A 26723-nucleotide genomic window follows, 5' to 3' on the forward strand; every position below is an offset into this window, starting at 1 on the left:
TTCAAAAGAAGTTTTGTGACGGGGGAGGGTATAGCTCAGTGGAAAAGCACGTGCTTAGCATGCACAAGGTACTGGGGATTGAACCCAGTACCTCCATTAAATAAACAAACAAACAAACAAACAACCTAATTACTACCCCCCAAAAAAAGATTGGGGTTATTATAGGATACAAATAACTTAAAATTTCAAATATATTCTCAAGTATGTTCAGAAACTGTCATTCTAGATGGTTCTGTCTTAGTTATACGCTGCTTCCTGCATGACTGTCTCATCCTCAGTACCCCAGAGAAACATCCCTGGACTTCACATCTCCAAATCTGACCTTCCAAGGCTGACTTCGAAGAGATTCTCAAAGAGAGGGTGGGAAAGGGGCTGGGTCCTATGAGGGCAGTATTGTGATTTTTAAATCTAAAAGAACAGAGGAATCCTTTATGACAGGAAATAAAATATCTTCAAAGCAAAACTGCTTTCTTGGAGAAGATCCTAGAGCCATATGTGAGGAAAGCAGAAAGAGGAAAGCAGAAAGAAAGAAAAAATAAATAAATAAATAAAAACCCAGGGAAATGTAACCTAAGAAAGAGATAGAGATGATTAAAACATATATTACAAGTATCAATCATTAAATAGTGCTTGGCTAGTTTTCCACATATTTTTCTGCTCCTAAGAATTATTTATCATAAAAAGTATTTTGACAAGCAAAATTTACATTATATCAGTACGAAGGTAGTTCATTTTAAGAAGATATATATATATATATATATATATATATATATATATATATATATATATATATATATGTAAGAAAGTATCATAACTCCCTGAAGACAGAGTTTTCTTTTGTTTGCTTCTTATTTCTAATTTTTAAAATCTCCTTTTCTCTGCCCACACTCAGTCATTCTTAATGAAAGACAAGTTGCTTTCGGGCATTTGGCTTACACGGCATCAGAGGCGCACGGGCTGGATCAACCACGTCAAACTCAACACAATTGTTTGAGAAGTTGAAAAGTTCAAACTATTTACTTAATGTCATGCAGATAAACGCAAGAAAATGAACACACTTGACAGATAAATTCTAATTGACTGAGTCTTAAAAAGCCAAGGGAATGTTTTAGGATAAGGGTTAAAATGAATAGTTTAATATTTAAGTTACAAGTAAGCCTGATTTATTTAATTAGGAAATTAAATTAACCGAACTACCTTTTTGCCTCAGGAGAAAGTCCCATTTAATATCTATCTTAAAGTGAAATCATAATGAGAATCTGTTCGATTCTCTTACTCCCAAAGATGTGAGATGAAGGGAATATTAACTCTTTATTTCACATATAAGATCAACATATTGGATTTGATGAGTTTGGGCATCAAATGTTCTAGAAGAACGGTGTCCTTTTTGTACCAAGGACATACAGCAGTTTTCTACTCTTAAGCAGGCCATTGACTGACAGTTCTAGTTCTTAACTATACTTCGAAGAAGTTGAACTAAAGCAGCATTGTTCAAACAGCTGGTCTTTCTAGTAAGTGATGGAATCACTTTAGTGAAAGTCCAACAAGCACTTTAAATACAAAATGTATTTTTCACTGTAGGACAAGGAAGTTCGAAATCCCCTGAATGAGATTAAGTAACACATACAGTTTGGACACTTTTCTACTTATTTCCAAATGGGTCCAAGGGGACCAATTTTAGTAGTTACTTAAAACAAATGCAGAAAATCTGAGACAAACAAAATCAGAAGGAATTCCTCAGGAAGTGGATGGGTAGCCAAAACGTAAAACTACTTCTCTTTCCCAAGTTCTACCCCTAATTTCTCCAAAAGCAGAAAATGTCAGTAAAATTAAGAGAGTGTTGGATATAGGCACACCTCGGAGATGTATCAGGTTCGGTTTCAGATCACTATAATGAAGTGAATACTGCACTAAAGAGAGTCACACGAACTTTTTTTTTGTTTCAGTGCATATAGAAGTTATGTTTATACTATATATGGTCTATCAAGTGTGCAATAGCATTATATCTTTAAAAAACAATGTATATAACTTAAAATACACTTTATTACTAAAAAATGCTAAACATCGTCTGAGCCTTCAGTGAGTCATAGCAGTAACATCAAAGATTACTGATCACAGATCATCATAAGAAATATAATAATAATGAAAAAGTTTCAAATATTATGAAAATTACCAAAATGTGACATAGAGACACAAAGTGAGCAAATGTTGGTGGGGAAAACGGCACTGACAGACCTGCTTGGTAAATGGTTGCCACAAACCTTCAATTTGGAAAAACCGCAATATCTACAAATGGCAATAAAGCTAAGGTCAATAAAACAAGGTATGCTTGTGCAAGGAACTAGAAGTTTCTAGTGCTTTGGGAATCCCTAAATGAGGATTCTTTAAAACCAGGTGGGGAGGCGGATGTTGCTGAGTTGTAATGGAAAGGTTAGACTTGTGATGAGATCTAAAATAGCTTCTAAGCTGGAGGACTAATAGGCAGAAAATACAGTGATAAAGGATTCAGAGTACAGAGCAGACTTAGAAGATAAAGTTTTTTTTTAAAAAGCTTAATTCATTTAAAGAACCAAAGTTCTTTAGAAAAACAGCAGATACCACGTCTCCAACATGAAATGTACAAGATTAGTTTGGTAAATCTCGACACAACCAGTCTGTGTCAAAAGGACATAAGGCCTGAAGAAGCCCCTACTACCAAAGACAGGACAATCTGAGTATCCACAGAAAAATAACTGCCATGGATTATTGACTTTATAATGAAAATTAAACCAAAACAACAACAACTCCTTATTGGTCACCTATGGAGGATAGTGGAAACCAAATTAATATTTTGAAAACTAGTAAGTAAAGAGAAAGAATCATGTATTATTCCTTCCTTACCTATATAAATTTAATTCAAATAAACCAAGAAGTCAATAAAGGAAAGCTGCTCTTAATATAAGGAAGGCCTGCTAATGAATAAAAAGAGAAAGAATGTCTGGTAAGGCTTAATCCTACCAGTGGTAGTGGATACAATAATGTGAGCCTAATTAGTGAGAAACATACAGTAAAATCGATTACTTCAATGTTTAATTTATATTTTGCTGTGTTACTATCAGTTTCTAAAGGAAAACTTGGCAGATGTTTATTTTGTTTTGAGCCCCCCCCCAACCAAATAAATCAGATGCCAAGTGTCTTGAGTAGGCTAATTAACCAGTAAATAGTGAAGGAGATTTAGTCAAACACACAGCTCGGGAGGGCAAAATTATCTTAAGGAGAAAGTAAGGCCCTAAGAGAGCACTTGTAGGTGAAGGAGATAAGGCTTAAGGCTTTGGAAGGAAGAGATGCAGCCCTTGGGGCCTTACCCCCTTTCTGCTCCTACTCTTCAGGAGATCTCAGCAAATGAGGAGCACTGAAGTTTAAGAGCATAAAGGAGGCAGGCAGCCCAGCCATGCTGAGGGTTCGGTTTTGACATCCCAGAGAACGTTCTTAGAAGAGGCTCTCCTAAGGGAAGAAACGTAATGGGCAACTGAGGTAGATGATGACACTGAGGCCCCGGGAACTTCTGAGCTCAGGTTTAAGGAAGACTAACTTTAAAGAAGAGAATAATTGCTTATGTTTTTGAGACTGGTACACTGTGCAACTCTAGAAATGTTTTCTGTACTTTAAAAAACAGCTATGAAGTCATGTCATTTAGTATTAGCTAAAATGGCTTTTAGAGGACCGTTTACACGAAGTACTCATTTCTATATAAAAATCAGAGAAATTTAAGAATTGATGTGCACATCATCCAGTAAACAATTTGGACTGGGGAGATTATAGTTCCAGTTTCACTGATTAATTAAAACTTGTCTGGGCTCAATTTTCTCATCTCTTCAAAAAGAGGAATAATATTTCTACTTCCTTTGTAAGTTTTTTGTAAGAATTTAGAAAGAGAGCATAAGAAAAAATGTTAACTCATGAAGAATTATATATGGTTCTGAAATTACTAAGAAAACATTTGTAGAAGACAGGAACACACACTGATTATCAATGAGTATCTCTACCTCCCAGCTACGGAATGTTTACTCAGAGTGCCACTGACATATGGTGTCAGCACAACAGAGTTACAGGGTATAAGCACGTTAAACCTATTTAAATTCTATAACTAAATAATTAGATCTCATGGGGTAGCTGCCTTGTGACATTGTTTTTTTATATACAGATGGACAAACATGGTATCATGGGATTCAGTTATATTTTTTAAGCTTCAACAACTGGGAAAATCCAACGAAGCTTTCTAGTAATAAATACTGCTAAGCACATCACTGACCTATGAGTGATTATCAAAGAGACTGATTTAATATTGAGGCTATTACATACTGTTACTCACAAACTATGTGAGCATTCTTGGCCTCAGTCTCCACATCTGTAAACTTGAATATTAACAGTACCCATCTAAAGTGGGCCATTAAGGGGCTTAAATGAATAATGCCCACAGAAAAAGCTCCATTCATGTTAACTATTCTATTATTATTATTATTATGAAAATTTACATTCGACTTCTTTCAGTTGAACTGAGTACTTGATTAGTAGTTAGAACCCAAAGTAGTGTTTCCTTTTATATATGTTATGTGAAGTTGTTACCATGGGAATGGTGAATAAGACAGGAAAAGTTGAGATGAAAGTTGGAACTTACCCTGAATTTTCAACTAGAATATTTTCATAAGGTTTCTTCAAAATTTGCCCGTGTGTGCACGTAATCACTTTGGATGATTTCTGTTCTTTCTTTAGATTAACCAACGCATACAAACTCATCCTTTCAGACACCTGTTCTTGCTCTGAGCCTGTCCTCGGGCTCTCCTACCTCAAATGCCCTTCCTTCTCATCTCGGTCCTCCCATCCCTCTTCCACCAAAAATCCTTTCCCAAAGAGTTCAATCACTCATGATACTGTCCTCCTGAGCCCTGACATCTCATAGAGCCCATCTTTCTTATTTGACACCATCATACTGCCTAATAGATTGGAAAACATTTTCAACTGCTTTTATCTTCTTTCTCCAAGTACTTCTCACCCATCTCTGTATTCTCCACAGCACAGAGCCAGCACACATACAGGAAACATTTGCTGAATGAAACAAAAATGGAACAAGTCCAGCATACATCCCAGGATTAAAAAGAAATTTAAACGTTATATAGGTCAATTCCTTACACAGTACTTCTATCTTTCCACATTCTTTTTAAGAGATTATCTCAGTTTGCATAACTCTTGTAATAGAGAGCTCACTACTACTCAAGACATCTATTTTCAAGAAATTTTAAAAATTAGGAAATTGTTTCTTTTGTGGGCTACTGGAAATCTAGTATTATTGTAGTTATCTTGGTGTTCACTGCAGTCTCTTTTAGATCTACTCATCACCAATAAAATACTGATCATGATCAATAATGACTATTTATACCACAGCATAGTTCAAGGAAAACAGGTCCCTAGTCTGAATACTCAAGGGTACTAAGCAATGAGGGTTAAAAACAGGAACTCTGAAAAATAACTTCTTATGTGAGTTGAGACAAATCCCTTTTATCTATAATAGGACTCTGTCAAAAGATTGATGTTAAAAACAGTTAAAATTAAAATCAAATACTATATTTTAGAAATGCTAAAACTAATTGAGAAAAGGAAAGTGGGAATGTTAATATTTGTTATTAATTCTGTTAAGTATAGAAATTTAGTATTCAGTTATAAAAATTAATAAGTTAATTTGGAGCAACAACATTAATGTATTTGGAGGTATAAGAAAGTTCAGGGGCAAGCACAGTAATCAGTTCACTAGCCTTTTAAATGTAGGTGAGAAGATTTCTTAATTGGAAAAAACTCTATATGAAACTAGAGTTGGGCTTTGAACTGATTATGGGAGACTTTTCTTGCAGAAATGTTTTAAGAAGTGATTCTCAATAGATTTGAAATGTGGTCACTTAGGGCAAGTCTACTATGATAAGCATTGTTAAGGTTTAGTCTTTTATTTCAGGGTTATACACCTGCAGTCTTAGGATGACCTAGGAAATAGGGAAGAAAGTCAACAACTTCTTTACTGTTGAGCAGAAAAAAAAAAGCATTTAGAAAAAATTATAATTAAATTCCAAATTTCTGGTGAAAAATCATGACCAACACTGAAAAGAAAGAAAAAAGAGAACTCACTAAAAGTACAACAGTAGACATATAAATCTAGTAGTGAGGAACTCCAGGAATGAAATAAAGAATTACAAGTGGATAAAAATAACTTTTAGGATGGACACATAAGCAAGGGAAATTTGCAACAATAGAAGATTTAGCAATTTAGTACTATTTTGTTAGAGACAATAAAAGCTATCTATATTTAAATGATAGAAAGGAGAGAAAGCGTGAATAATCAACAGTAAACAATAAGACATTCTTTTTGACTTGCAAATGTATTTTCTAAAGTTCTTCTCTGTCACTTTACAACTATTAGAGTTATTCCTGGTGACAAAAGGAGCTGAATCTTACCCAGCAATCTGGGAGCAGTTTGAAATACAATTTGAAAATGAAACAAACATTAAAGGGAAAAAAAGAGAGAGAATTTACTTTTAAATGGAACATCACTGTATGTGATGCATATCTAATAATATGAAAAGTAAGATGATATAATAAAAAGCAAAAGTATTTTTGGTATAAGATGCTTTTCTTGAATAATTTCAGTGTTGGTTTGGCAAGAAAAGAAAAAAAAAAAAAAAAAAGAAAGAAACACCCTTGACACTGGTGTAACCCAGAATGCCTGTGGGGATTTCTTTTTGTTTCTTCGGTGTGCTTACTCTGATAATGTAGCCCGGATCCCATTTTGGATTAACTCATAGCTAAAGAGGCCTGGTATCCCAATAAGAGGTAGTGAACATACAACCTATAAATCTTTCAATAGCGTTAGAAGGTCAAAAAGGCTGGGTGAAGCATGGGTTAGGCCAAAGCAAAGATTAATGTCAGAAGGCACTCCCTACCATTCTTCTTGTCTGGAAGGAGACACATTACCTTTTTTTTTCCCCCTTTTTTTTTCTTCCCTCTTTTTTTTTTTTAATAAGCAGGCTAGCCCTGTCCTCTGGATATCACCAAAACGAAAGCTCCAGGACGGTAGAAACGACTTGCTCTGCATGTAGCACAGAACCAGCACGTAGTAGGTGCTGAAACAATATGTGTTGACAGAATGAATATATTTCATGTCGGTCGTGTGGCAGGCCAACTGAAATGACATCTCACATGATAACCTCAGGAACAGTGACCTCCTTGTCTTGGAAGACCTTTTGCCCAAAGCAACCCAAAAGCTTTCATGGCAAGCTTTGTTTTGGAGTTAGGTTTCAAAGTCCCAGATCAGGCATAAGAGCACTGGTAAGCAGAGCAAGGGGCAGCCAAGGACCGAGGACCGTCCTGGGAGCGCAGCCCCAGGGCCCGTGGGAGAGGCAGAGGGCGAGGTGGAGCCGCCCAGAGTGAGCCTGTGGCTTGTCAGTGATCTTGTAGGCCCCAAACATCATGTCAGTAGTTGAGTGTTTACAGTCCTCTTTAGTTAGAGGTTATCTGACAACTTGAGATGGGGAGCAAAAAGATATCCCTTCGAGTGTATTTTAAGGGCCCTTGGGAGTGCTAAAGTCAAAGGAATTGTGATAACAGCCCAGGAGGAAACCTGGGTCCTTTTTGTAACTGCTCCCTGACCCAGGGTCACACGGGTAACCCTCACTATGGAGACACTAACGGAGATCAGAGCTTTATTCTTCCATCCCATTTATTACATCACATGTTCTGTGCCTTGCAGCCCGAGTGAGACTGGCTCTGACCTCTGTAGGCTTGAATGATACAAGCTGATTTCTACTCCTTGTCTTCCTTTTAATCCTAAGGATACACTTTTCCAAAGGAGGAGAATTTTCAACAGAAAAGTGAAGGTGAACAGAAAGGTAGATTGGAAATTATCAGTTGACACATGATTGTAAGAACAAAGAAAAGCTTAAGGGGAGATGAGAGAAAATTATCTAAACAAAAATGAAGGTAACATAGAGAAGAGACAGGGAAGAAACCTAAGACAGGGAGGCAAATTTAAAATTTTAAACTTTTTGCTGCGTCTTTCTTTTTATTTCCTCCTAATAAAAATCTTGTTCAGATAGACAGCTTAGGTATGGAAGTCAGCTAGGCAGGTAGACTAACGCAGGTCAAATTTCTAGATAATGACTCCCACAAACAGAAAGCCACACTTGGAGGAGAAGGAGGCTTGATTCTTCTTCAAAGAGATAATTCTGTGATTATGAGAACTGCCAATTATTGAGTATCCACTACACCACCAGGCATGACACAGATGTTTTACGTTCACTTTCTCTACCTTTTATGGTATATATCATCACGTACTTAACAGATGACAAAACTAGGAGGTTAAGTAAAGAGGTCTGCTCAAGGTCACAAAGGAAAGAAGAGGCAACACTGGAATTCTAACCTAACTCTCCAACTCCTAAGTTTGAGCCTTTTTCCTTGAGACAGACTAAAGCATTTATTTCTTTAGTGATAGAATAGTGACAATATTAAATTTCTCTTTAGTGAGCAACTTCCCAAGACTGTGTTTTCCATTTAGCTGTGCCTGAATTATTGATTTGTTTATAATTGCTATCTTTTACCATAAAGATCTATGTTCAATTTGGGAAATAAGAAGCCTATTAGGATGATAGTTTTCTTCATGAAAACTGTATCATGTATCAATTAAAATGAACATAACTTCATAGCAGCCTGGCCAGGTGTTGCTCAGTACCATAATACCACATTCAACATCTGTGAGAATCTTGACAAAAATTACAAATGATATGCCAGGCGAGCTGCTCTTTCTGAATCCATGCATTCTGTAAAAACCATTAAAAATCTCAATATTCTGTACACAAAGCAGGGCCAAACACAGCACCAGAGACAGAGGAGATGAGGAGGAGACTAGCTGGAATTCGAGTAAAGCAATCAGAAGCAGAATTAGGGAGTCGTCTCTTGAAGGATGAAATCCTCCAGTATCAGGTGTACATCAGATTTTATAATTTCTAAGTTGCCTCAGTAATCAAAAAGTCCTACAGAATGTGTCTCTAGTTATCCAGTTAAAGAAGGAAAGAAGCATTTGCTTTTCCTTCTTAAAATTTATAATCAACACAGGACAAGGGATCACGGACAGCCTCCCCAGCAGAGCAGTTCTTTCCAAGAACAATGCTGTTTCTCTGGTTACAATGAATAATCCTTCTTGCTGTCCTTTTGACAAAAATTGTTCACATGTTATTGGCATGGCACCAGGGGAAAAAAGATGAGCTTACGTTCAGTAATTTCTTTCAATTTTATAATCAAGTAGCAATTATAGTACAATCTCATACACTCTTGGCATTTCCCCCTCGTCCTCAGTTATGCCCCAACATTTTGAAGAACAAACCAACATGTGACACACAGAGACTTTCACTATAAATCCTTTGAATATCTGAAATCTCAGGAAAGAAGGAAGAGAGGGGTGGGGCAGACAGAGAGCCTGAAACCTGGAGGGAATGAGGTACGAAAAAACTGTGATGGATTTTTCATTACTGTGGAGGAGGTAAGCCCTCAAAATCTTCACTTCGCATTCCTCTCAGCTGGACTTGATCAGTGGTTCTCAACTTCGGCTGACATTAATGTCACTTATGCAGGTTTTATGGCCTGGGTCCCACCTCCTAGAAATTCTGATGTAATTAGTCTTGTGTAAAGTTCGAGCATTATCATTATGCCTTAGAAACTCACCACATGATCCTAATGTGCAGAGAGGGTTGAGAACCACTGACCTAAATAATTCAGAGATATGAATAAACGCAAACCACATGAGTGGAGTTTTAACATAGTTTTCACCTCACTGAGAGAAAAAACATCCTAAAATCTCACAACACCAGAACATGAGAAAATCGCTAAACAACAGAAATAAATAATAACAGTAAACAATAGCAACAATGACAACAAAAGCCTCTTTCAAGACCTTCCTTCTGAGGAAAGGAAAGACGGTGAAAGAATCTTGCTTGAATCTTTGCTCTGTCCCCCTCCTGCAGGAAAGCAAATTTTCTCAGCAGTATACATTGTGCTGATCTTTAGAATGGGTACCAGTACACACAGGAGCATGAAGTCAAATACTATTTCCCCAATTTACAAATGAGGAAACAGCCTCAGAGATGTGAGGGAACTTCCCTAATGTCAAAGAACAAAGAACAAAGACAGAACTTGATCCCAGATCTGTCCCAAGTGCAAAGCTTTTTGTCTTTTCCATACCTTCTGGAACATTTCTTTGCACTGGCTAACTTAACAGGTACTAGAACAGAGTGTATAATTTTCGTAACGTTTTCCATTGCAGGACATTGAAGAGTTCATTCTAAGGAACTTAATCTATAGCTCTCCTGGTAATTAGCAATCTGACGTTGACAGCAAACAGGTGAAAGGGAGAAATATAAAATGAGGTTGGAACAGCAGGAAGGGGACTAATGATAAAGGACCTTGAATGCCAAGTGAAAAGCTGGAATGAATGAATGTACTACTAGTTAATTAACAAATCCACAGGTACTGAGGATATGCCCTGTTTTTCTCTAAGGCCTAGACAACAGGGAGATATCGGAGGTTTTAGAGCTGTATCTAAGTGGTGATATAATACGTCAAACCAAAAAACAAACTACAAGGGAAAAAAAATATATCAAGACACTCCTTTCTCATGATATAATTAGAAGAAAATCAACAACCCAGAAATATTATGGATAAATCCATGCAAGACATTTACCATTCTCAAAAAATAAACTCTGAAAAGAAATTAGGGTTATTTTTAAGCCAAATCTTTTCTATGTTATTTTTGATTTTTTATTATAGCTTTGGTAGAGTTTTAACAAAGGATGAATTTGGCAGCTAATAAAATACAACTCTTCCACCCAAGGCAGATGGTTAGTATGACATCCTAGGTATTGGAGTCATTTATTAGCATGTGTCAGAGTTAACAATAAAAACTTAATGGATTATTAGTTTCCTTCAAGGTAGAAAGTATATTCTCCAATTTAAACAAATAAATTAAAAAATCAGAAAACAGAAAAGGAAACCATGTTAGTTTCCATAAGCCAAATATCTGGTTAAAACTCTATATTTAGATTAAATATGCAAATTATTAGGAAAAATATATAAAGCAGAACAAAAAAAGAAAGACTAAGTTATTATCCTTCATTACTCCAACAGGATGATTTCATACTTTCCATGTTTTTATAAAACAACTTGTATTTCTCCACTTTAAAGGGATATTTAAAATCAAGATAATTTAAAATCTTACAAACAAATGTATATCGTTTACTTCCTATATATTTATACTTCCTATTGTAATTTCCCAATGCTTTAAAGAATTTAAAGCATTAACAAGATTGGCATTTCGAATGTCAGCAGGAATGCATTTTACATGACCTTAAATTAAGCAAATCAACTCAATGTAATAATTTCTTTAGTTATATTTATTATATCAAATATTTAATTATCCCGATATTCATTTTCATTGTACAGCAACTTTAGCCGCACTTCTTAATCCTATGTGAATGTGCATATGCGCATATGTGTGTATGATTAAGTGCGGTAATACACTGATATACATACGTTCTTTTTACTCTGGTTCTTATTCTCATGATTTCTTGATTTGGGGGGTATGATCAGAGTTAGTACAAGAAAAGATAAATAGTCTCTATGACTCTATGAGATAGTAGCTTTTGATTTCTTTTAAAAAAGCTTTCAAAGATTCTGTACCTCTGAATTCTTGAAAATGATTAGGATAATGGCTCATTACATACCATAATCTGTGATTTTACAGGACACCAAATACAGCTCTTTCAGGTTTTGTCCTTCCTTGGCGATGACCTCCACACACCTGAAATACACAAAAAGTGGTGAGTTACACTAGTGGGTTTCAAGTTAAATCAGCCAAAGTTTGGCCGTGATTGTAACGGGAAGAGGTCAGCATCAGACGAACACCACAGCTCTCTTCTTTCAACAAACCTCTTTCAAGGTGCTTCAGGGAAAGGTATTATATTCCCTGCTTTAAACTCAAGTGCTCTAATACCCACACAACTTTAATTAAATACATTTAGGACTAGTGCAGCTTTTAAAACCAAAGTGATGAAAAAGAGAGATTCTTTTAAGAGTAATGTTATATTTGGTAATAAAAAACTAGTAAACATGGGCTACATAATGAACATATATCATTTACATAATAAAATAACTATAATGAAACTGTAGAATATAGATGAATGGTCATTATAAGTGGATGCTAATGTTGCTCACGGTTCAATTATTAATGATAGAGCTTGATAACACTACAATACATATTTTTGTGAAGTTTTATTCAACATAAAAATAGGTTTTACAAATGTATAACATATTGATTAAAGAGCAAAGAAAAATCTGTACATGTAAGAACTTTAAAATCTCTTACTTTAAAACGTGTTATTCTTAATGTTTTAAATGAAGTGTTGCATACACAGGGACCATTTTGACAAAAGAGATATAGATACGTAAGATTTAAAGTCCTCCCTAGTTTCATTTAAGTTAAAAGGTTTTTGACTGGCACACTCTGCTCTAACAGCCATAGTGGAAAAGGTAGTACACAATTGAATGAACTTTAAAAAGAATGATTAACAATGCTATCCATTTGGTGTCTCAGTCCCCTATAATATCAGAAAAACCTATGGAGTCATACTGACACATAGGCATATGCATCCTTCAATGCAGTCTCTGTTTTAATCTTTATAAATAATAGTTAAGTAAAAGGGTAAAAGCAAAAAGAGTCGTTAACCTTTTCTAGGAAGTAAGGATCAAGTAATTTGATACCTATGTGTATAATCCATCAAAAAATTAGTGAGTATCCATCTCTGTCTTTCAGATATTTTATTTGCTGTCTGGATTATTTGTAGGTATCTTCATAAAATGTCAGGGAATTTTATACAATTTTACTTCACATAATTCATTACTGAAGGTTAAATTAGTTTAGAGAAGACATATTTTTCTTTTAAAAATATTTTATAGAATATTGTTCTAATGGAATGATAAACATTTCTAAGTTCCTCAGAATAACTGAATAAACATTCTTTTGGGGGTATTTTTTAAAAAAAGATTTATGATAAAAATGGATAAGCACTTTCATGACTACAACAGACAACTTAAAACAGTAACAATGTAATTATGATTGATACAGTTCATTATAAAGGGAAATTTTTAAACTTAATTCCATATCATTTGGCTTCAATGTTAAATTTGAATAAACTCATAAAAAAGGAAAAATAAAAGCAGAAATGAAACATTACAGGCAACAACCATGTTTTATAAACTTTAAAAACTAATTTTCACATGCTAAGAATAAAAATAAAGTCCCCAGATGATTACAGTATCATAGTATTTTTTTAAGTCTACTTTTGGACATATCAAAGAGTCATAGCTGACTGTTCTCCATCACCTACCAAAAAAGCTAGCAGCAACTGCCATTTTGTATTACCACCACAAAATGAAGTAAATTAGTGCAAAAATAATGTTCATATCATTTATTTTGGTCTCATGGTCTTTTCAAAGTACCTGCTTCTATATATGATTATGGAAAAACTCTAAACAAATACAATATCCTATTTGTGTCCCTGCCACTCGATTCTGTATCAGATATGCTGCAAGTACATGTGAACATTAAAGACACACACAGCAGACTACAGACAGCAAATAACACAAATTGATTTCACTGTACAAGCCAGATCAAATGCTATTTCATAGGCAACAAGAACTGGTATTCACATAAAATAAGATAATCAATCACTGGATGGAAACTGTCCTAAAACTGATGAAAGGCCATGAGCGTCAGGTTCCTCCCTACATGACAGAGAACAGTTATTATGAATAGATATCACAAATGTATTTAGCTTATTCAAGAGGCAAAAGCCAAGAGATAACACATGATTCAGAAATAAACAGTCTATATCTTTTAGACATAAAAAGAGAAATATAAAAGAAAAGCACTTTGCTTTGACAAAAGACCACCTTGGATTTTTGCTCTGTTTTTGAAAGCTCAGTTACATGAAGTTTTCTGAATACTTCTAACTACCCTGTAATCACAGCCAATGTGCTGTAAGTTATGCACAACATAGAACTATTCCTCAAATAAGAATTCATTGAAGAAAAAACCCCATTCTTTGGAATAATTTTAGCAAAATTTCACTTTTTAAAATTTAAATATCATCTCATTCACAGATGTGATATTTGAGGAGGGAAGCCCCAAGTTCTGTGAACATGGACTGAAATTCAGTATCATATTAATACACCAAATTGAGTGGTTCAAATACCGAGGTAAAACAGCTATCACCTTCAGAGTTGAAAATGAAAGTGGTTTGTATTATCCTGTTACTGCAAATTGGTGCAAATGGAACCCCACCTCAGGTCCCTCACTAGTGTCTGAAACCCTTTGATTAGTGTAGGTCTAGTTTCCCAGGCGGCTTGCACTGATAGCAGGCCATGATGAGAGACCATGGCTGGTGACTGTCCTCTCCTCGTGAAACTTTGGAGTGCATTCTAGAGTATATTTACAGGAAGTACTCTAACACAACACAATGCTGTGGACCACAGTGACTGTAAATAATTCTCTCTGTTTTAAGAGTCTTGGCTGTAGTCATGACCTAGTGTATTACCATCAGAGCATTTCCCAGTTTGCTGCATACACTGTATGCAGGCAACAAACAAGATGATAAAACTTACTAATTATTTAAACTTTTTGACTACAGGTATAAATTTTTACAGAGTATTTAAAAAGGGTACCAAAAAAAGAGAGAAATGTCTGCAAAGTCATAGTCTATAAGTGAGAAGGAAAATAAAAGAACAAAAGACCACATTTAAAACCTTTTCTTCTATAGCCCCTCTCCTACTCACAGATACAGAATATGAGAATATTCATTAATCTCAATGATAAATTATAGCTTTGTCCCCAGGGGCAGGCCATGAGTCTGTAAACTCAGAATCCAGGATTTACATTTTTTCCATTCATTCCCCTACCCCATTCCCACCATCCCTAAGGATAAAGCTCAGAAAACCATATGACCAACATTCTCTATGGGTCAGTACATTCAAAGATTTCCTATTTCATGCATGACAACCTAAGGATTATAAAACTGAGGAAAAGAACAATATTCTTAGGGAAAGTAATAATCTATAAGATTATCAAGAACACATTCATAATATAGGAATATGGCATAGTGGGAAAACACAGAGGAATATCAAGTATTGTTAAAGCAGCCTGTGAACATCAAACACAAGCCTTCTAAACCATCTTCCCGAGTTCTGACAAACAAGGGGAGACATGTCTTAACAAGAGGGTGAGAAGAATAAGAAGACATACATTCTAGTCTCACCTCCCTGAAACCACAGAACCACCACCTATCTTCTTCAGAGCCACACATCATAATTCTTTATAAAAAATGAGGGCCTAGATGAAAAATTTCTCCAATCAAATGTCCTAGGTTCAATTAAATAGATTTTAGTTCATTCTGAATTGCCTCCCCTCAGATTATTTTCTTGCTTTTATGTTTTGGCAGGATTCTAAAGAGAATGAAAAAAAAATTGCAACCATTGTAAATTCTTGAGTAACAACTGTTGAGTACATATATATAAACTCCTTTAGAATACTGAAAAGGGCCAGAAAACCTGCTCCAAAATACCCAAAGCATCCAGAATTATTTTTTGTAATAATGTGATTTTATGCTCACTTGCTTTTGATAATGTTCTAAAATGCACCTGAAACATTTGACGAAATATGAAAAGCAACAAAAAGGTTACTTTTCTGAGTAATATAGGATTTTTTTTTTTTAAAGAAGAGAAGGCATTGCTTAGTTTCAATGGAGGGAAAATCTGTCTCCTTAGCAATAGATTCCTAATCACCTGATTTATGTGAAGGGTAAAGGTTAATGAATTAAGCTGTGTAAGCTTCAAAACTATCAAAGGAATTCAAAAGAGCCTTGAATTATGGAAAACAATGGGCCATTCTACATACATACCAAATTTTTATGTTTTTTTGTCTCTTACTCAAAAGCTGGAACATGGCATTAGTGACAATTGAAAAGAACTAATGAGGAAATATGACTACATTGCTTGCAAGAGGAGTGTCCTAGGAGACCTTGTTACAGTTTGTGATGTGCTTCAAACCCAAAAGAAGCTAATTGGAGCTGCCAGACACTGGTTTGCAAATCTCACTTTAAAGGACAGGCTCAATCACCTTAGAGGTGTGAAAAGAAATGTCCCCATTAGAGATGCATTAGTATGTGGCTTGGTGAATTTCTAAATAAACTTTAGGATGTTCTTTCCTAAGTCACTTTTACATTTGAGTAACAGATATATCTTCAAGCAGAAGAAAAAAATGTAACAAGACAAAAACAACCCTATAGATTTAAAACAAAAAGTATGAATAGTGCTGTAAAGTAACTGGCAAATAAGTGCAACTTGGAGATAGGTATATTTAAGGTTGAATAAACACGTAGATCAAACCTTAAGACTCCTGAAATGCAAACACATCACAAAAGTGATCTATTTGGGGGTTTCAGAAATAGAACTTCATTTTCATCGGTTCTTGAAACCAGACAAGCCAACAAGCCACCCTGTGTTATACAGATTTTAAGTGGTTAAAAGCACAAGAGGCCACAACACACACACACACACACAAATGAAAAACACACACGAATAAAAAGGGTCTACAAGATGTAAAGAGAGCAAGAGAGCAAACTTGGCCCAATTCTGTGCTACGAAAGCTCACCCCGACTAACTCATATACAGGTCATTTAAATGATAGCAGAGGTCACCAAAATACAATTTGGCATCTTACAGAAAGAATAATGATACTTGATTGATTTTTTCTAAAGCCTCAAATTGAGTTTTACTGAAGAATAATCCAATCTCAGTGCAGCAAATGAATGGGCATGATTTACAGGTATACCCTGCTTTCAGAAAGTGCACTATACAAAAGATTTCCATGCACAAAAAAAGGATAAATTTACAGATAAGCTTTTATAAGATGAGTCAATTCAAGAATTTACTAATAGTACCTTTCTCCTTAAAAATCCCTTAGACAAATGAAATAATGTTTCCTTTTTGAACATTCCATTCATAGGTACCTTTTCTAGTAACATGACACCTTAACCTCACATAGCATGCAATGTTTTTTTTTTAATCTTTAACTTAAACAAATGTACATCATGACAAATGAAAGACTATTTTGCAAAAGTGACACGTGGCATCAAAGTGAGATGTTGAGCGCCCCCTGTATTTTATGGTACAATTTCTTGTCAATGTTCTTCTACTCTATCCTTTTAACAGCACAGTAGCAAATACACATTTAAGTCAAATTTTCATGTAAACTGAAGATAATGTCATAGAAGAGATGTTCCCTGTAAGAGAGATTTTTTTTTTGAGGGTTGATTTGCAGTTAAAATGCTAAAGCGTTTGCTCGAAGCATGTTCTTAATATACCACAGAGGCAAAGACTAGGAGTGACACGCAAAATGTCACCAGCTCCACCAGTTACAACAATTATCTCGGGACAGTCATTAAGTTCTCACTTACCAAATGTTATTCTCTGGAAAGCCAATATCTGATTAGTGAATCTAAGATCAATTTAGGCATTTGCTACTTAAACAGCAGAGAACTGATGCCCACTTTGTCACACAGAGCTACCGAAAGGTTACAAAATGGGAAGAGCAGTTTGTTTATGTTTAATGAGACGTACCACAATAAGCAGCCTATAAATTATTGAAACTTCAGTTCTATGAGTTTGCATCTTTGCCAGCAGAGGTGCTACGCCTTTGAGGTAGGCGGAGCAGATGTTGTCATTTGCTGATTCTTCCTGGACCACCCTTTCTCTGAAGTCTCCAGTATTAGACAGGTTTCCCAACTGGAGAGGAGGCAGGAGTCAGCATTGAGAAAGGAGTAATATAATGGCAAAATAATTGTTCTAACATATTTAAGAGTGACCATCACAAACCAGCTCTTACGGAAAGATTTAGTTTCTTCATTTATATAGCAAAACATGTTTTAATTTAATTTGAATGTTTCTTAGAGAACTTCACAAATGTTTTTCAGATACAATAAAGCCTACAATATTTCTTTAAATGCACATTTTCTTTAAGTTACTAAGAAACAAAATGGTTAAACATTTTTCCAAAGCAAGGAGGCGGGGGAGAGGAAACCAAACTAACAAATTTGGATAAACTTGGCTCTGGCTTTAATATTTCAGATCCATTTGTCCAAAAATCTTGTTTTTAATTTTAGCCATTGTTCCATCCTTTTACCGCAGATACACCAAAGCATTATATAACAACTTGAGCTAACTTTTTCTAAGCATTGCCTCAGAATGTGCAAGAGGCAGAAAAAGGATTCTAAGCTTTTACTTGTTTAGTTATTTATTTCAACAATGTTTTATTAAGTGCAAACTATGTGTTAAAAATGTTAAAAGATCTAATCAGAAAGTCATGTTATTATAAAATGATGGACATAATACTTCTAACCTTGATAGATCAACTACTATTTATTTTTGCTGCTATGGCTGATATGAATGCTTATACCCAGAAGCAGAAAAACCATACCACTATCTCTATATCTACCGAAAATCAACTGAAAAGATTTATATTTCTGGACTGAAGGAAATGCTGGAAAGAAAGAGAAGAGAAAAATTTAAGGTTAAGACTTCCTCATTCAGCAGTTTAGTCATTTCTCAGTGTGAAAAAAAATGTAGCTACTTTGAAATAGGAAAAGTTAACAAATCTCCTTCTGTTAAGGTTTTTGGGGCTCCATCAATTTATAGCCAATATCTCTGGGTGAATCCAGGCACTGCACAATGTTGATACAGCTAAGACTCATGCTATCTTTATGGTATTCTGGCATATTTTAAGATAGAGGGTGGAAGAGAAGATTTTATTATCCTACATGTAACAAAAATTTACTGCGTAGAAGCAAAAGCCCAGACCCTTAAAAAAAAAAAAAACACCAGGAATATAAAAACATATAAAACTCTGGTCCAGTCCAGTGAACTGGGATTCATCAGAGGCTATTCCTTTTCTGAAAAAAAATCAAGCGAAATTCTTACAAGTTCCAACCCCTACACCCTTCTGCAATAATATATAAGAACTTTAATGGTAAAGCTGGAAATATTTCACAGACATTTGTTAGGCTTCCAAATAGCTCAAATGAAATTTAGATGGAATATTAAACATATAATTAATAATAATCTCCCTGCCCATTCCCCACCCCCCTGACCCTTACTGCTTTAAGCATTGGTGAGAAAGTCTCAAATCAACAGACATCGTATCTTTTAAGCTCACCTTTAATTTAAAATGGATAAGTGGAAATTATTTTAGTGGACTATAAAAGCATACAGAAGATGAGATTTCAGGCATCATTTAGGAAAGAGTTAAGTACTTCCTTACCAGAAGACACCACAAGTTGGCTTTGTAGTGACTAATTGCCTCTTTAACCTCTGTACTCTGGGAGCTGGCCTATGCATCAATCCCAGTTTTGTGATAGAGCCAAGGACTGATGTTCAACAGAGACCTCCCGTGACCCGTGTAGCCAAGGAGTTAACTCAGACAAGATGCTGACAAAAGGTTTCCTTCTCATTTGGGAAGGCACAGAATCTCTTTTTGGATAAGCCAAATTCTCAGAAGACTATAAAACACAGCAGGTAAAGACGACTGATAAAAGTCAAAAGAATGGTTTCACTTTTAGGGAACAATGATTCTGAATGTCCTATTGAACCGCTCAAAATTTTGTTTGAGAAAAAGATTTTAGCAAAATGGGAAAAATATGTATATTTATTTATTTTAAAATGCAATGAAGAGGGCACCTAATTTGTTAGCTTTGAAAGCTTATAATTAGATAGTGGTAATAAGACACAAAGAAAGCAGGTCAACATTCTCCATTCCAAATGCTTCCCACATACTTCTAGCATTCATACTCAGAAAACCTGCACTTTGTCATTAATTTTTAAGCTTAGCAGATTTCTGGCCTGATCAAAAGCCCATAAAATAATTTTTACAGGTGATTTTAACTAGAAATTATATTAAAAAAAACAAATCCAGCAATTGGGAAAAAGAATAATGAAGGATTCTTACTAGTTTCTAAAAAAGAAGGTATAAGGAAGGAGTTCTAGATAAGGGAATGGGAAAAGTGTAGGCAGTGGGAGTAAAGTAATCCACATATTCCAGAAAGGAGAAAGATCACATGGGCTTGAATGAAGACAAGGACACTACATAAATCTGACTTTACTGACGCTTAGCTAGGTTGAACTCTGAACTGTTTGAGGCTTAAAGATCATCGTTGCTGAATTCATAATACCTCCTTCCAAAGCTCTCAGACTGCCACTGCTGTATTCCTATTTTCTCACAAATCATTACATATTAATGTTCATGTCAGAGGTGAAATAATCTTTGCTCTAACATTTATAGGAAAGAGAGGCAGCAGGTCATGTTTAGTTGTTTTGGTACGTTATGTTTTACACAGAGAAAGAACTTTTTACTTAAAAAAAAAGAAGTAACATTGACACTTCTCTAAAAGAAAGGAAAAAACATTTCATATATTTCTACAAATGGCAATAAGGGGCATTAACTGAGAATTCTCTTATGAAAAGTATGCATTTTTTTAAATCCCAAAGGAAAAATGATAGCTGATTTCAGTTAATTTTTATTTATCTCAACAATAGAGAAACCAAAGTCCTCCACACTTTCTTTTCAAATAATATTCAAGGAAATGCAATACAATGTGATTTTCAAATTCCAGGGAAAGGCTATTGAACTTTACTTAGTTTTACCAGGTCAGTTCAATGATTCCAGACATTTTAAAGTCCATTTATCTGTAAAATACACATCTAGGGGATTCTTTCTTAATGCTTTAATTTATCCATCAATGAAAAGAATTGATTATGAACAATTTAATTTATATTCAAAGTAGTATGTAGTATATATATGCACATGTATGTAAATACATTTATAACTATAATTCCATTTATAAATATAATTCTTAACAAATACTTTTTCCCAATCAACAAATATCTAATTGTCATAAAGCAATAAATTATCTCAATAAACAAATAATTGTTGTAAATGCACTCAATAAAGGAATTTGAGCAGCTTAGTCCCTGAAATGCCATAATCACTAAAATCCAGTTTGCTTTGTCTGGACTAGTCCTCGGTCTATTCCCTACAAAGAGAAAACACATCTCTTTGTTCTTGGGGAGAGCGGTGGAAAGCTAATGAAACCAGTGCTAAGACTGATAGAAACCATAGGGGGGAAGCATTACCTATTTTCTCCTTGCAGAAAGTTGCAAAAGCAAGACAGTAAGTAAGCCTGGAGAAGGAAGACAGCACATTTCACTATCTGTTTCAGACAGCAGGTACCTTACGGGCAACATCATGTCTGACAGGCAGAAGGAACAAGCCACACTCCCAGCCCCAGTACTCAGCTTTATGTTATTTGAAAAGGTAACTTAAAATGAACAGCACATCTCTGGCAGATTCTTAAATGCTCTGTGGTTGATTATTATAGTTACTGTTCTGTCTGCATAATCAACAAACCGTGTAGCAAAATGGAGGAACAGTATTAATATTTCTGCTCTACACTGAAAACACTTCTCTCAAGTACCTAAGTGAATAAAGAAATACATTCTGGTATTCTGAGGAGGAAGCAGGATTGAGAGTTGAGGAGAGACAGTTTATTGTTTTCAAAAGCTGTTAGGGGAATAAAGAGGCGAGAGCAATGCTACGTGTTTGAAAGGGACGTCAGGTAAATGTGCTTGGAGTCAATTGATCAGTTTTGTGTTTCTTTGGGTCCTGAAGGTATCAAGACTTCTGCCCTGATAATGACAGAATTTTATTAAAAAAAAAAAAGTTAGAGAACAAATTCCTTTTTGTGATCTGTTATTGAAAGGTAAGTACATGCTTACTTCGTTTAGTCCATTGGGCAAAATTTGGGGCTTTGAGAAAATTAATGGCAATTTAATGACATATTACACTTCAAAAAAGGTGAAAAAATATAAAGGGTAATAGTACAAGTAAGTCAGTGCATGTGATATATACTCAGGGATGCATTAGTTGAAATAGTGACTTGATTTAAGGTTGTGCAAAGAATATTGTAAGGAGGAAAAAGGAGAAAAACAATATATACAATACATAATATCTACAAAACATAAATGTTACTATTCATAACATATACAACAATATATTCATATATTTAATTACTAAGGAGCCTAAATTTATTTTGTCTGTTTACTTATGTCCAGTCTTATTCCCCTAGAACTACATACAAAATTATAAAATAAGTATTTGAGAGAGGCAAAGGGGTTGGAAAATATGGATAGAGAAATAATAAAATCAGGGATATACTCACCCTGAAGAGATTCATATGATTCACCCTGAAAAGCTTCTACAAGTGGAATAAGATTTTGGAATAAGCTTTCAAGGAACCAAAGTAAAGAGGGAAGCATGATGATTTATAAGCTCACAATATCAATGAGTTAAAAATCTGATGTTCAAAAGAAGCTACAAAAAGACTAGATAGGCTCACTGTATTTTTGGGGAAAGGCTGAACTTTCAAGAAAGTATTAAAATATTCTGTATCATTGAGAAAAATGTCTCCCATTTCTTAATACCACTGTGGACTTAATTAATATGGAAATGGCCTCTCAGAAAAGTTAAAAATTTATAAGTATATGGCACATGGTTAATAACATAATGTAATAATAAAATAGATGATATTTAGCTATAGCAACATTTTACTAAATTTTAATGTTTCATATACAAAATTAATCAGTTATTGGTCATGGAAATATGTTTCAGACTGTCAAAGGTGTGTATGTCTATGTGTGTGTGTGTAAGACACAGTCCTGGGGTTGGGAATGTAATTCAACTTCTCTAAGTCTTTTCTGTAAAATGGAAACTACAGTATCTACCTCCAAGGATTTTGTAAAGGTTACATTTCATAATGTTTGCAAAGGTACTTTTAGTTATTCAACAAATATTTACTAACCCTTACTGTGCCCCTAACTATCTGGATACAAAGATGGATAAGACAAGTCTCTTCCCAAAGCGAATTCACAATCTTGCCAACTTTAATATCCTCCACACAAATAAGACAGGGTTATTTAGAACAGAATAGAATTTCCTAAAGTACATTTTTTAGAAAACTAGCACTTTGAGGTTTTAATAGTTGACATACACAAGAAGGAAATGTATGTTCTAATAAGTACATGTTAAATCAAATCAAAATTCTTCCTCAGTGAAAAAAAGAATGTAAAATACATAGGACAGCACCTGGCACAGAATAAGCAATTAAGTGTTAATTATTATTATTTAGGCCCTAGCACATAATGTGGCACATTAACAAATGCCTGTAGTAGGCTGAATAATGGTCCCCAAACACATCAGGTCCTAATCCATGCAACCTATACGTGTTACTTTATATGTACTTTCTAGATTTTTACAGGTGTGATTAAATGAAAGATTCTGAGATGGGGAGATTATCCTAGATAAGTTTTCTTAAAAGAAAGAGGCAGAGGAAGATTTGACACAGACGGAGAGGAGACAGCAATACTACCCCAGAAGCAGAGACTAGAGTGGTGTGGCCACAAGCCAAGGAATGTTGGTAGCCACCAGAAGCCGGAAAGGAAAGAAATGTCTTCTTCCCTCCAGAGGGAGACTGACACCTTGATTTTGGCCTAGTGAAACTGACTTTGGACAACTGACCTCTACAACTCTGAGAGAATAAATATTTGTTGTTTTTAAGCTACCAAGTTTGTGGTAATTTGTTACAGTAGCCACAGGAAGTGAATAGAGCCTCTAATAAATGTTATGAAACTAATCACTGGATTACACATGTGGCACCAAGGAATTTGATTTATAAAGGTAACAAGCTAATTGCAATTAAGATGACATAATTAGATAAGACTAAACTTTAAGTTGTGAAAAGGGACAAAAAAAGAAAACTTTGAAGAATCTTACATGATATCTTCAGCCTGAATTAGAATAAAGCCCACAAAGTTATATCTTCTAAACTTTTTTAGAATAAACATTCATTTCTGCAGAACATTTTATTATGGAAAATTTCAAGCATACCAAAAAATTGAAGGAATGGTGAAAAGCCATTATTCACCACCTAGATTCTATAATTAACGCTTTTATATACCTGCTTTATCTCAGATGTATCCATCTATTTCTCTTTCCATCCAGGTATCTAAATATTCATTTATCTTATTTTTAAGTGCATTTCAAAGTAAGTTCAGACATCAGTACATTTCACTGCTAAATGTTTTAGCATACACATCATTAATCGGAGTTCAGTGTTTATTTAATAGTTCTTTTTTTTTTAAAGAAAGATTTACCTACTTGAAATGTACAAATCTTAAATGTAGTCAGGTTTAACAAATGCACATATGTGTCTACCTGGAACCCCTACCAGATCTAGACTATGCCCGGCACTCCAAGTGCCCTCATGTCCCCTTCCAGTCAATGCCCACATCCACCCACAAAGGCAACTACCATGGTAGATGTTTTGTTATTTTGTTTCATTTTACCATAGCTTAGTTTTGTCTGTTCACAAAAACAGAATTATATAACATGTACTCTTTTGTGTAAGACTTTTTTTTAACTCAGTGAGTGTTTGAGATTCATCTATATTGTTTCATATTTCACTAGTTTTCCTGATTGTACCTTTCAATTGCCAAGAGGTATTCCATTATATGAATATGGTGCAGTTTCTTTTTACATTCTTCTCTTGAAGGGCTCACGAATTGTTTGCAGTTTGAGGAAAATCATGAACAACACTGCTAGGAACATTCTTACACAATCTTTTTGTGGACACATGCTTTCATTTCTCATGAGTAAAAACCTAGGAGTAGGATTGCTAAGTCACAGAGTATTAGTAGTAGATGTGTAGTAGATGAATGAATCTTCCAAGTTGTTATACTATTTTGCATTCTCATCAACACTTACGAGAATTGCAGCTTCTTCAATCCTCACCAAAGCTGATGTTATCAGGCTTTTTAGCCATACAAGTGATACGTAGTGAAGATCAGTTCAACACCAAAAAAAATTCAAAGATCCCATCATATTAATCATTCTACTCTTTCCATCTTTCAAGAAAATACACAGTAACAAATGATAACTGAAAACTCATCAGCATTTTAAAATTTATCTGTATATTTCCAGAATTTTTTAGTGCACATGATATAAAAGTACACATATATGATATAATTTATTCATTAAACAGACAATTCCTGCTGCAGAGTCTCTGCAATAGCTTCCTGGCCCCAATGCAATATTCCATGTACTACTTCTTTGGGATATCCTCATGGGATAGCTAATTCTACTTCTTTTATTATTTGTATTCCAAGCAACCTAACTACCCAGCAATAACCAGGAAACTTCAGGAAAGGTATCTCAGTCATTTCACATTGCCCTCAACAATACACATCACTTTCCACATTATCTCTCATGAATCTGATAAAAGTTAAATACCAATTCAAAATCAGCCCCAAACTATGATCTCCTCTATAAGCATTAAGCTTCTCACTTAAAATTCCTATCCCAGTTGAATACTTGGTGGAAGACATTGCATTATGTTGTGACTTAAAAGGTAGACTGCTTATCCAATAACAAAGAGCATTTTTTAAAATGTGTTGCCAGAAACTGAATTAGGACTCTGGCATTAGTGAGCAAACAGTCAAACTGGGTACCATGGACCTTTCAACAGAGCTTTCTTCAATCTGGGGGAAAAAATAATGTAATTTCCTGTCTTTGATTGTTACTAACAATTTAAGTGAATTGCCTAATTTTAAGTAACATGCAGTTTACTGATTTTCATATATTGCACAAAAAATAAAGGCCTTCACTAAAACATGCTGAAAATCATGGAAGGTGTAAATGAACATAAAGAGGCTTAGTACTGCTGAAGAGACAAGGTCAATGTTTTTTTTAGTCGTAAGTAAACGCAGAACAACAACAACAACAACAAAAAGAAAATTTAACCTGACAGTTTATCTTTCTTCATTGTAAATTTCATTTTTGTCTCACATAAAATGATTCACCTATGATCTAGATGATTTGTTCTAAGCAACCAAACATCTGGTATTTAAAGAACTCTTTGTAAATATGGCTTCCAAAAAGGATCAAGGAAAGAAATAGTCACATCTTTTAAAGCGTTCAGTTATAGCTCAAGACATACAAAAGTTTATGAACAGCCATATGGTTCCAAGCACTGTATAGCTTTCTATATTTGAGAATACTGATTAGATCTAAAGGATCCTTTGATAAATAAGATAAGAATATAAAAGTATTAATAACTTTAGACATATTACTATAAATCTCACAAACTGAAGTCTGGTATTCAATGAGAAAAAAAGATATTATGCCTTTATTTCATAAATACATAAAAATATGTTAAGAATTCTATAACCATTATATTATTTTTTAAAAGATTAATTTTAAAAAATGGAAACCACTGAGAAATAACTGCAAAGTTATTAACTGTATGAAAGCTTTTAAAAGTCATTTTTATACTTTTAGAATATTATTCAATTATGGCAGTAACTTTTAAAACATTCAGTCTAATTCTTTTTAAAGTAAACTTTAAACACTGATTAGAATCAATGTCTATAAATCCCTACAAAGGGAGAATAATGCATGTTTATCACAAAAATTAATACAGAGTCCAAATCTATGAGTT

At 34.5% G+C, this 26723-nt stretch overlaps 1 protein-coding gene across 3 annotated transcripts in view; it reads right to left on the bottom strand.

Moving 5' to 3' along the window:
- Window positions 1–26723, bottom strand: part of FBXL17 (F-box and leucine rich repeat protein 17) — a 439173-nt gene that overhangs the window by 134931 nt on the left and 277519 nt on the right. For all 3 annotated transcript variants that reach the window (XM_032476466.1, XM_006195859.3, XM_032476467.1), the window contains one exon: window positions 11793–11869. In XM_032476466.1, coding sequence (XP_032332357.1) covers window positions 11793–11869 — 77 coding nt within the window. The remainder of the gene's footprint in view (window positions 1–11792; window positions 11870–26723) is intronic.

This window comes from Camelus ferus, chromosome 3 (assembly GCF_009834535.1).
Source record: "Camelus ferus isolate YT-003-E chromosome 3, BCGSAC_Cfer_1.0, whole genome shotgun sequence".
NCBI lineage: Eukaryota > Metazoa > Chordata > Mammalia > Artiodactyla > Camelidae > Camelus > Camelus ferus.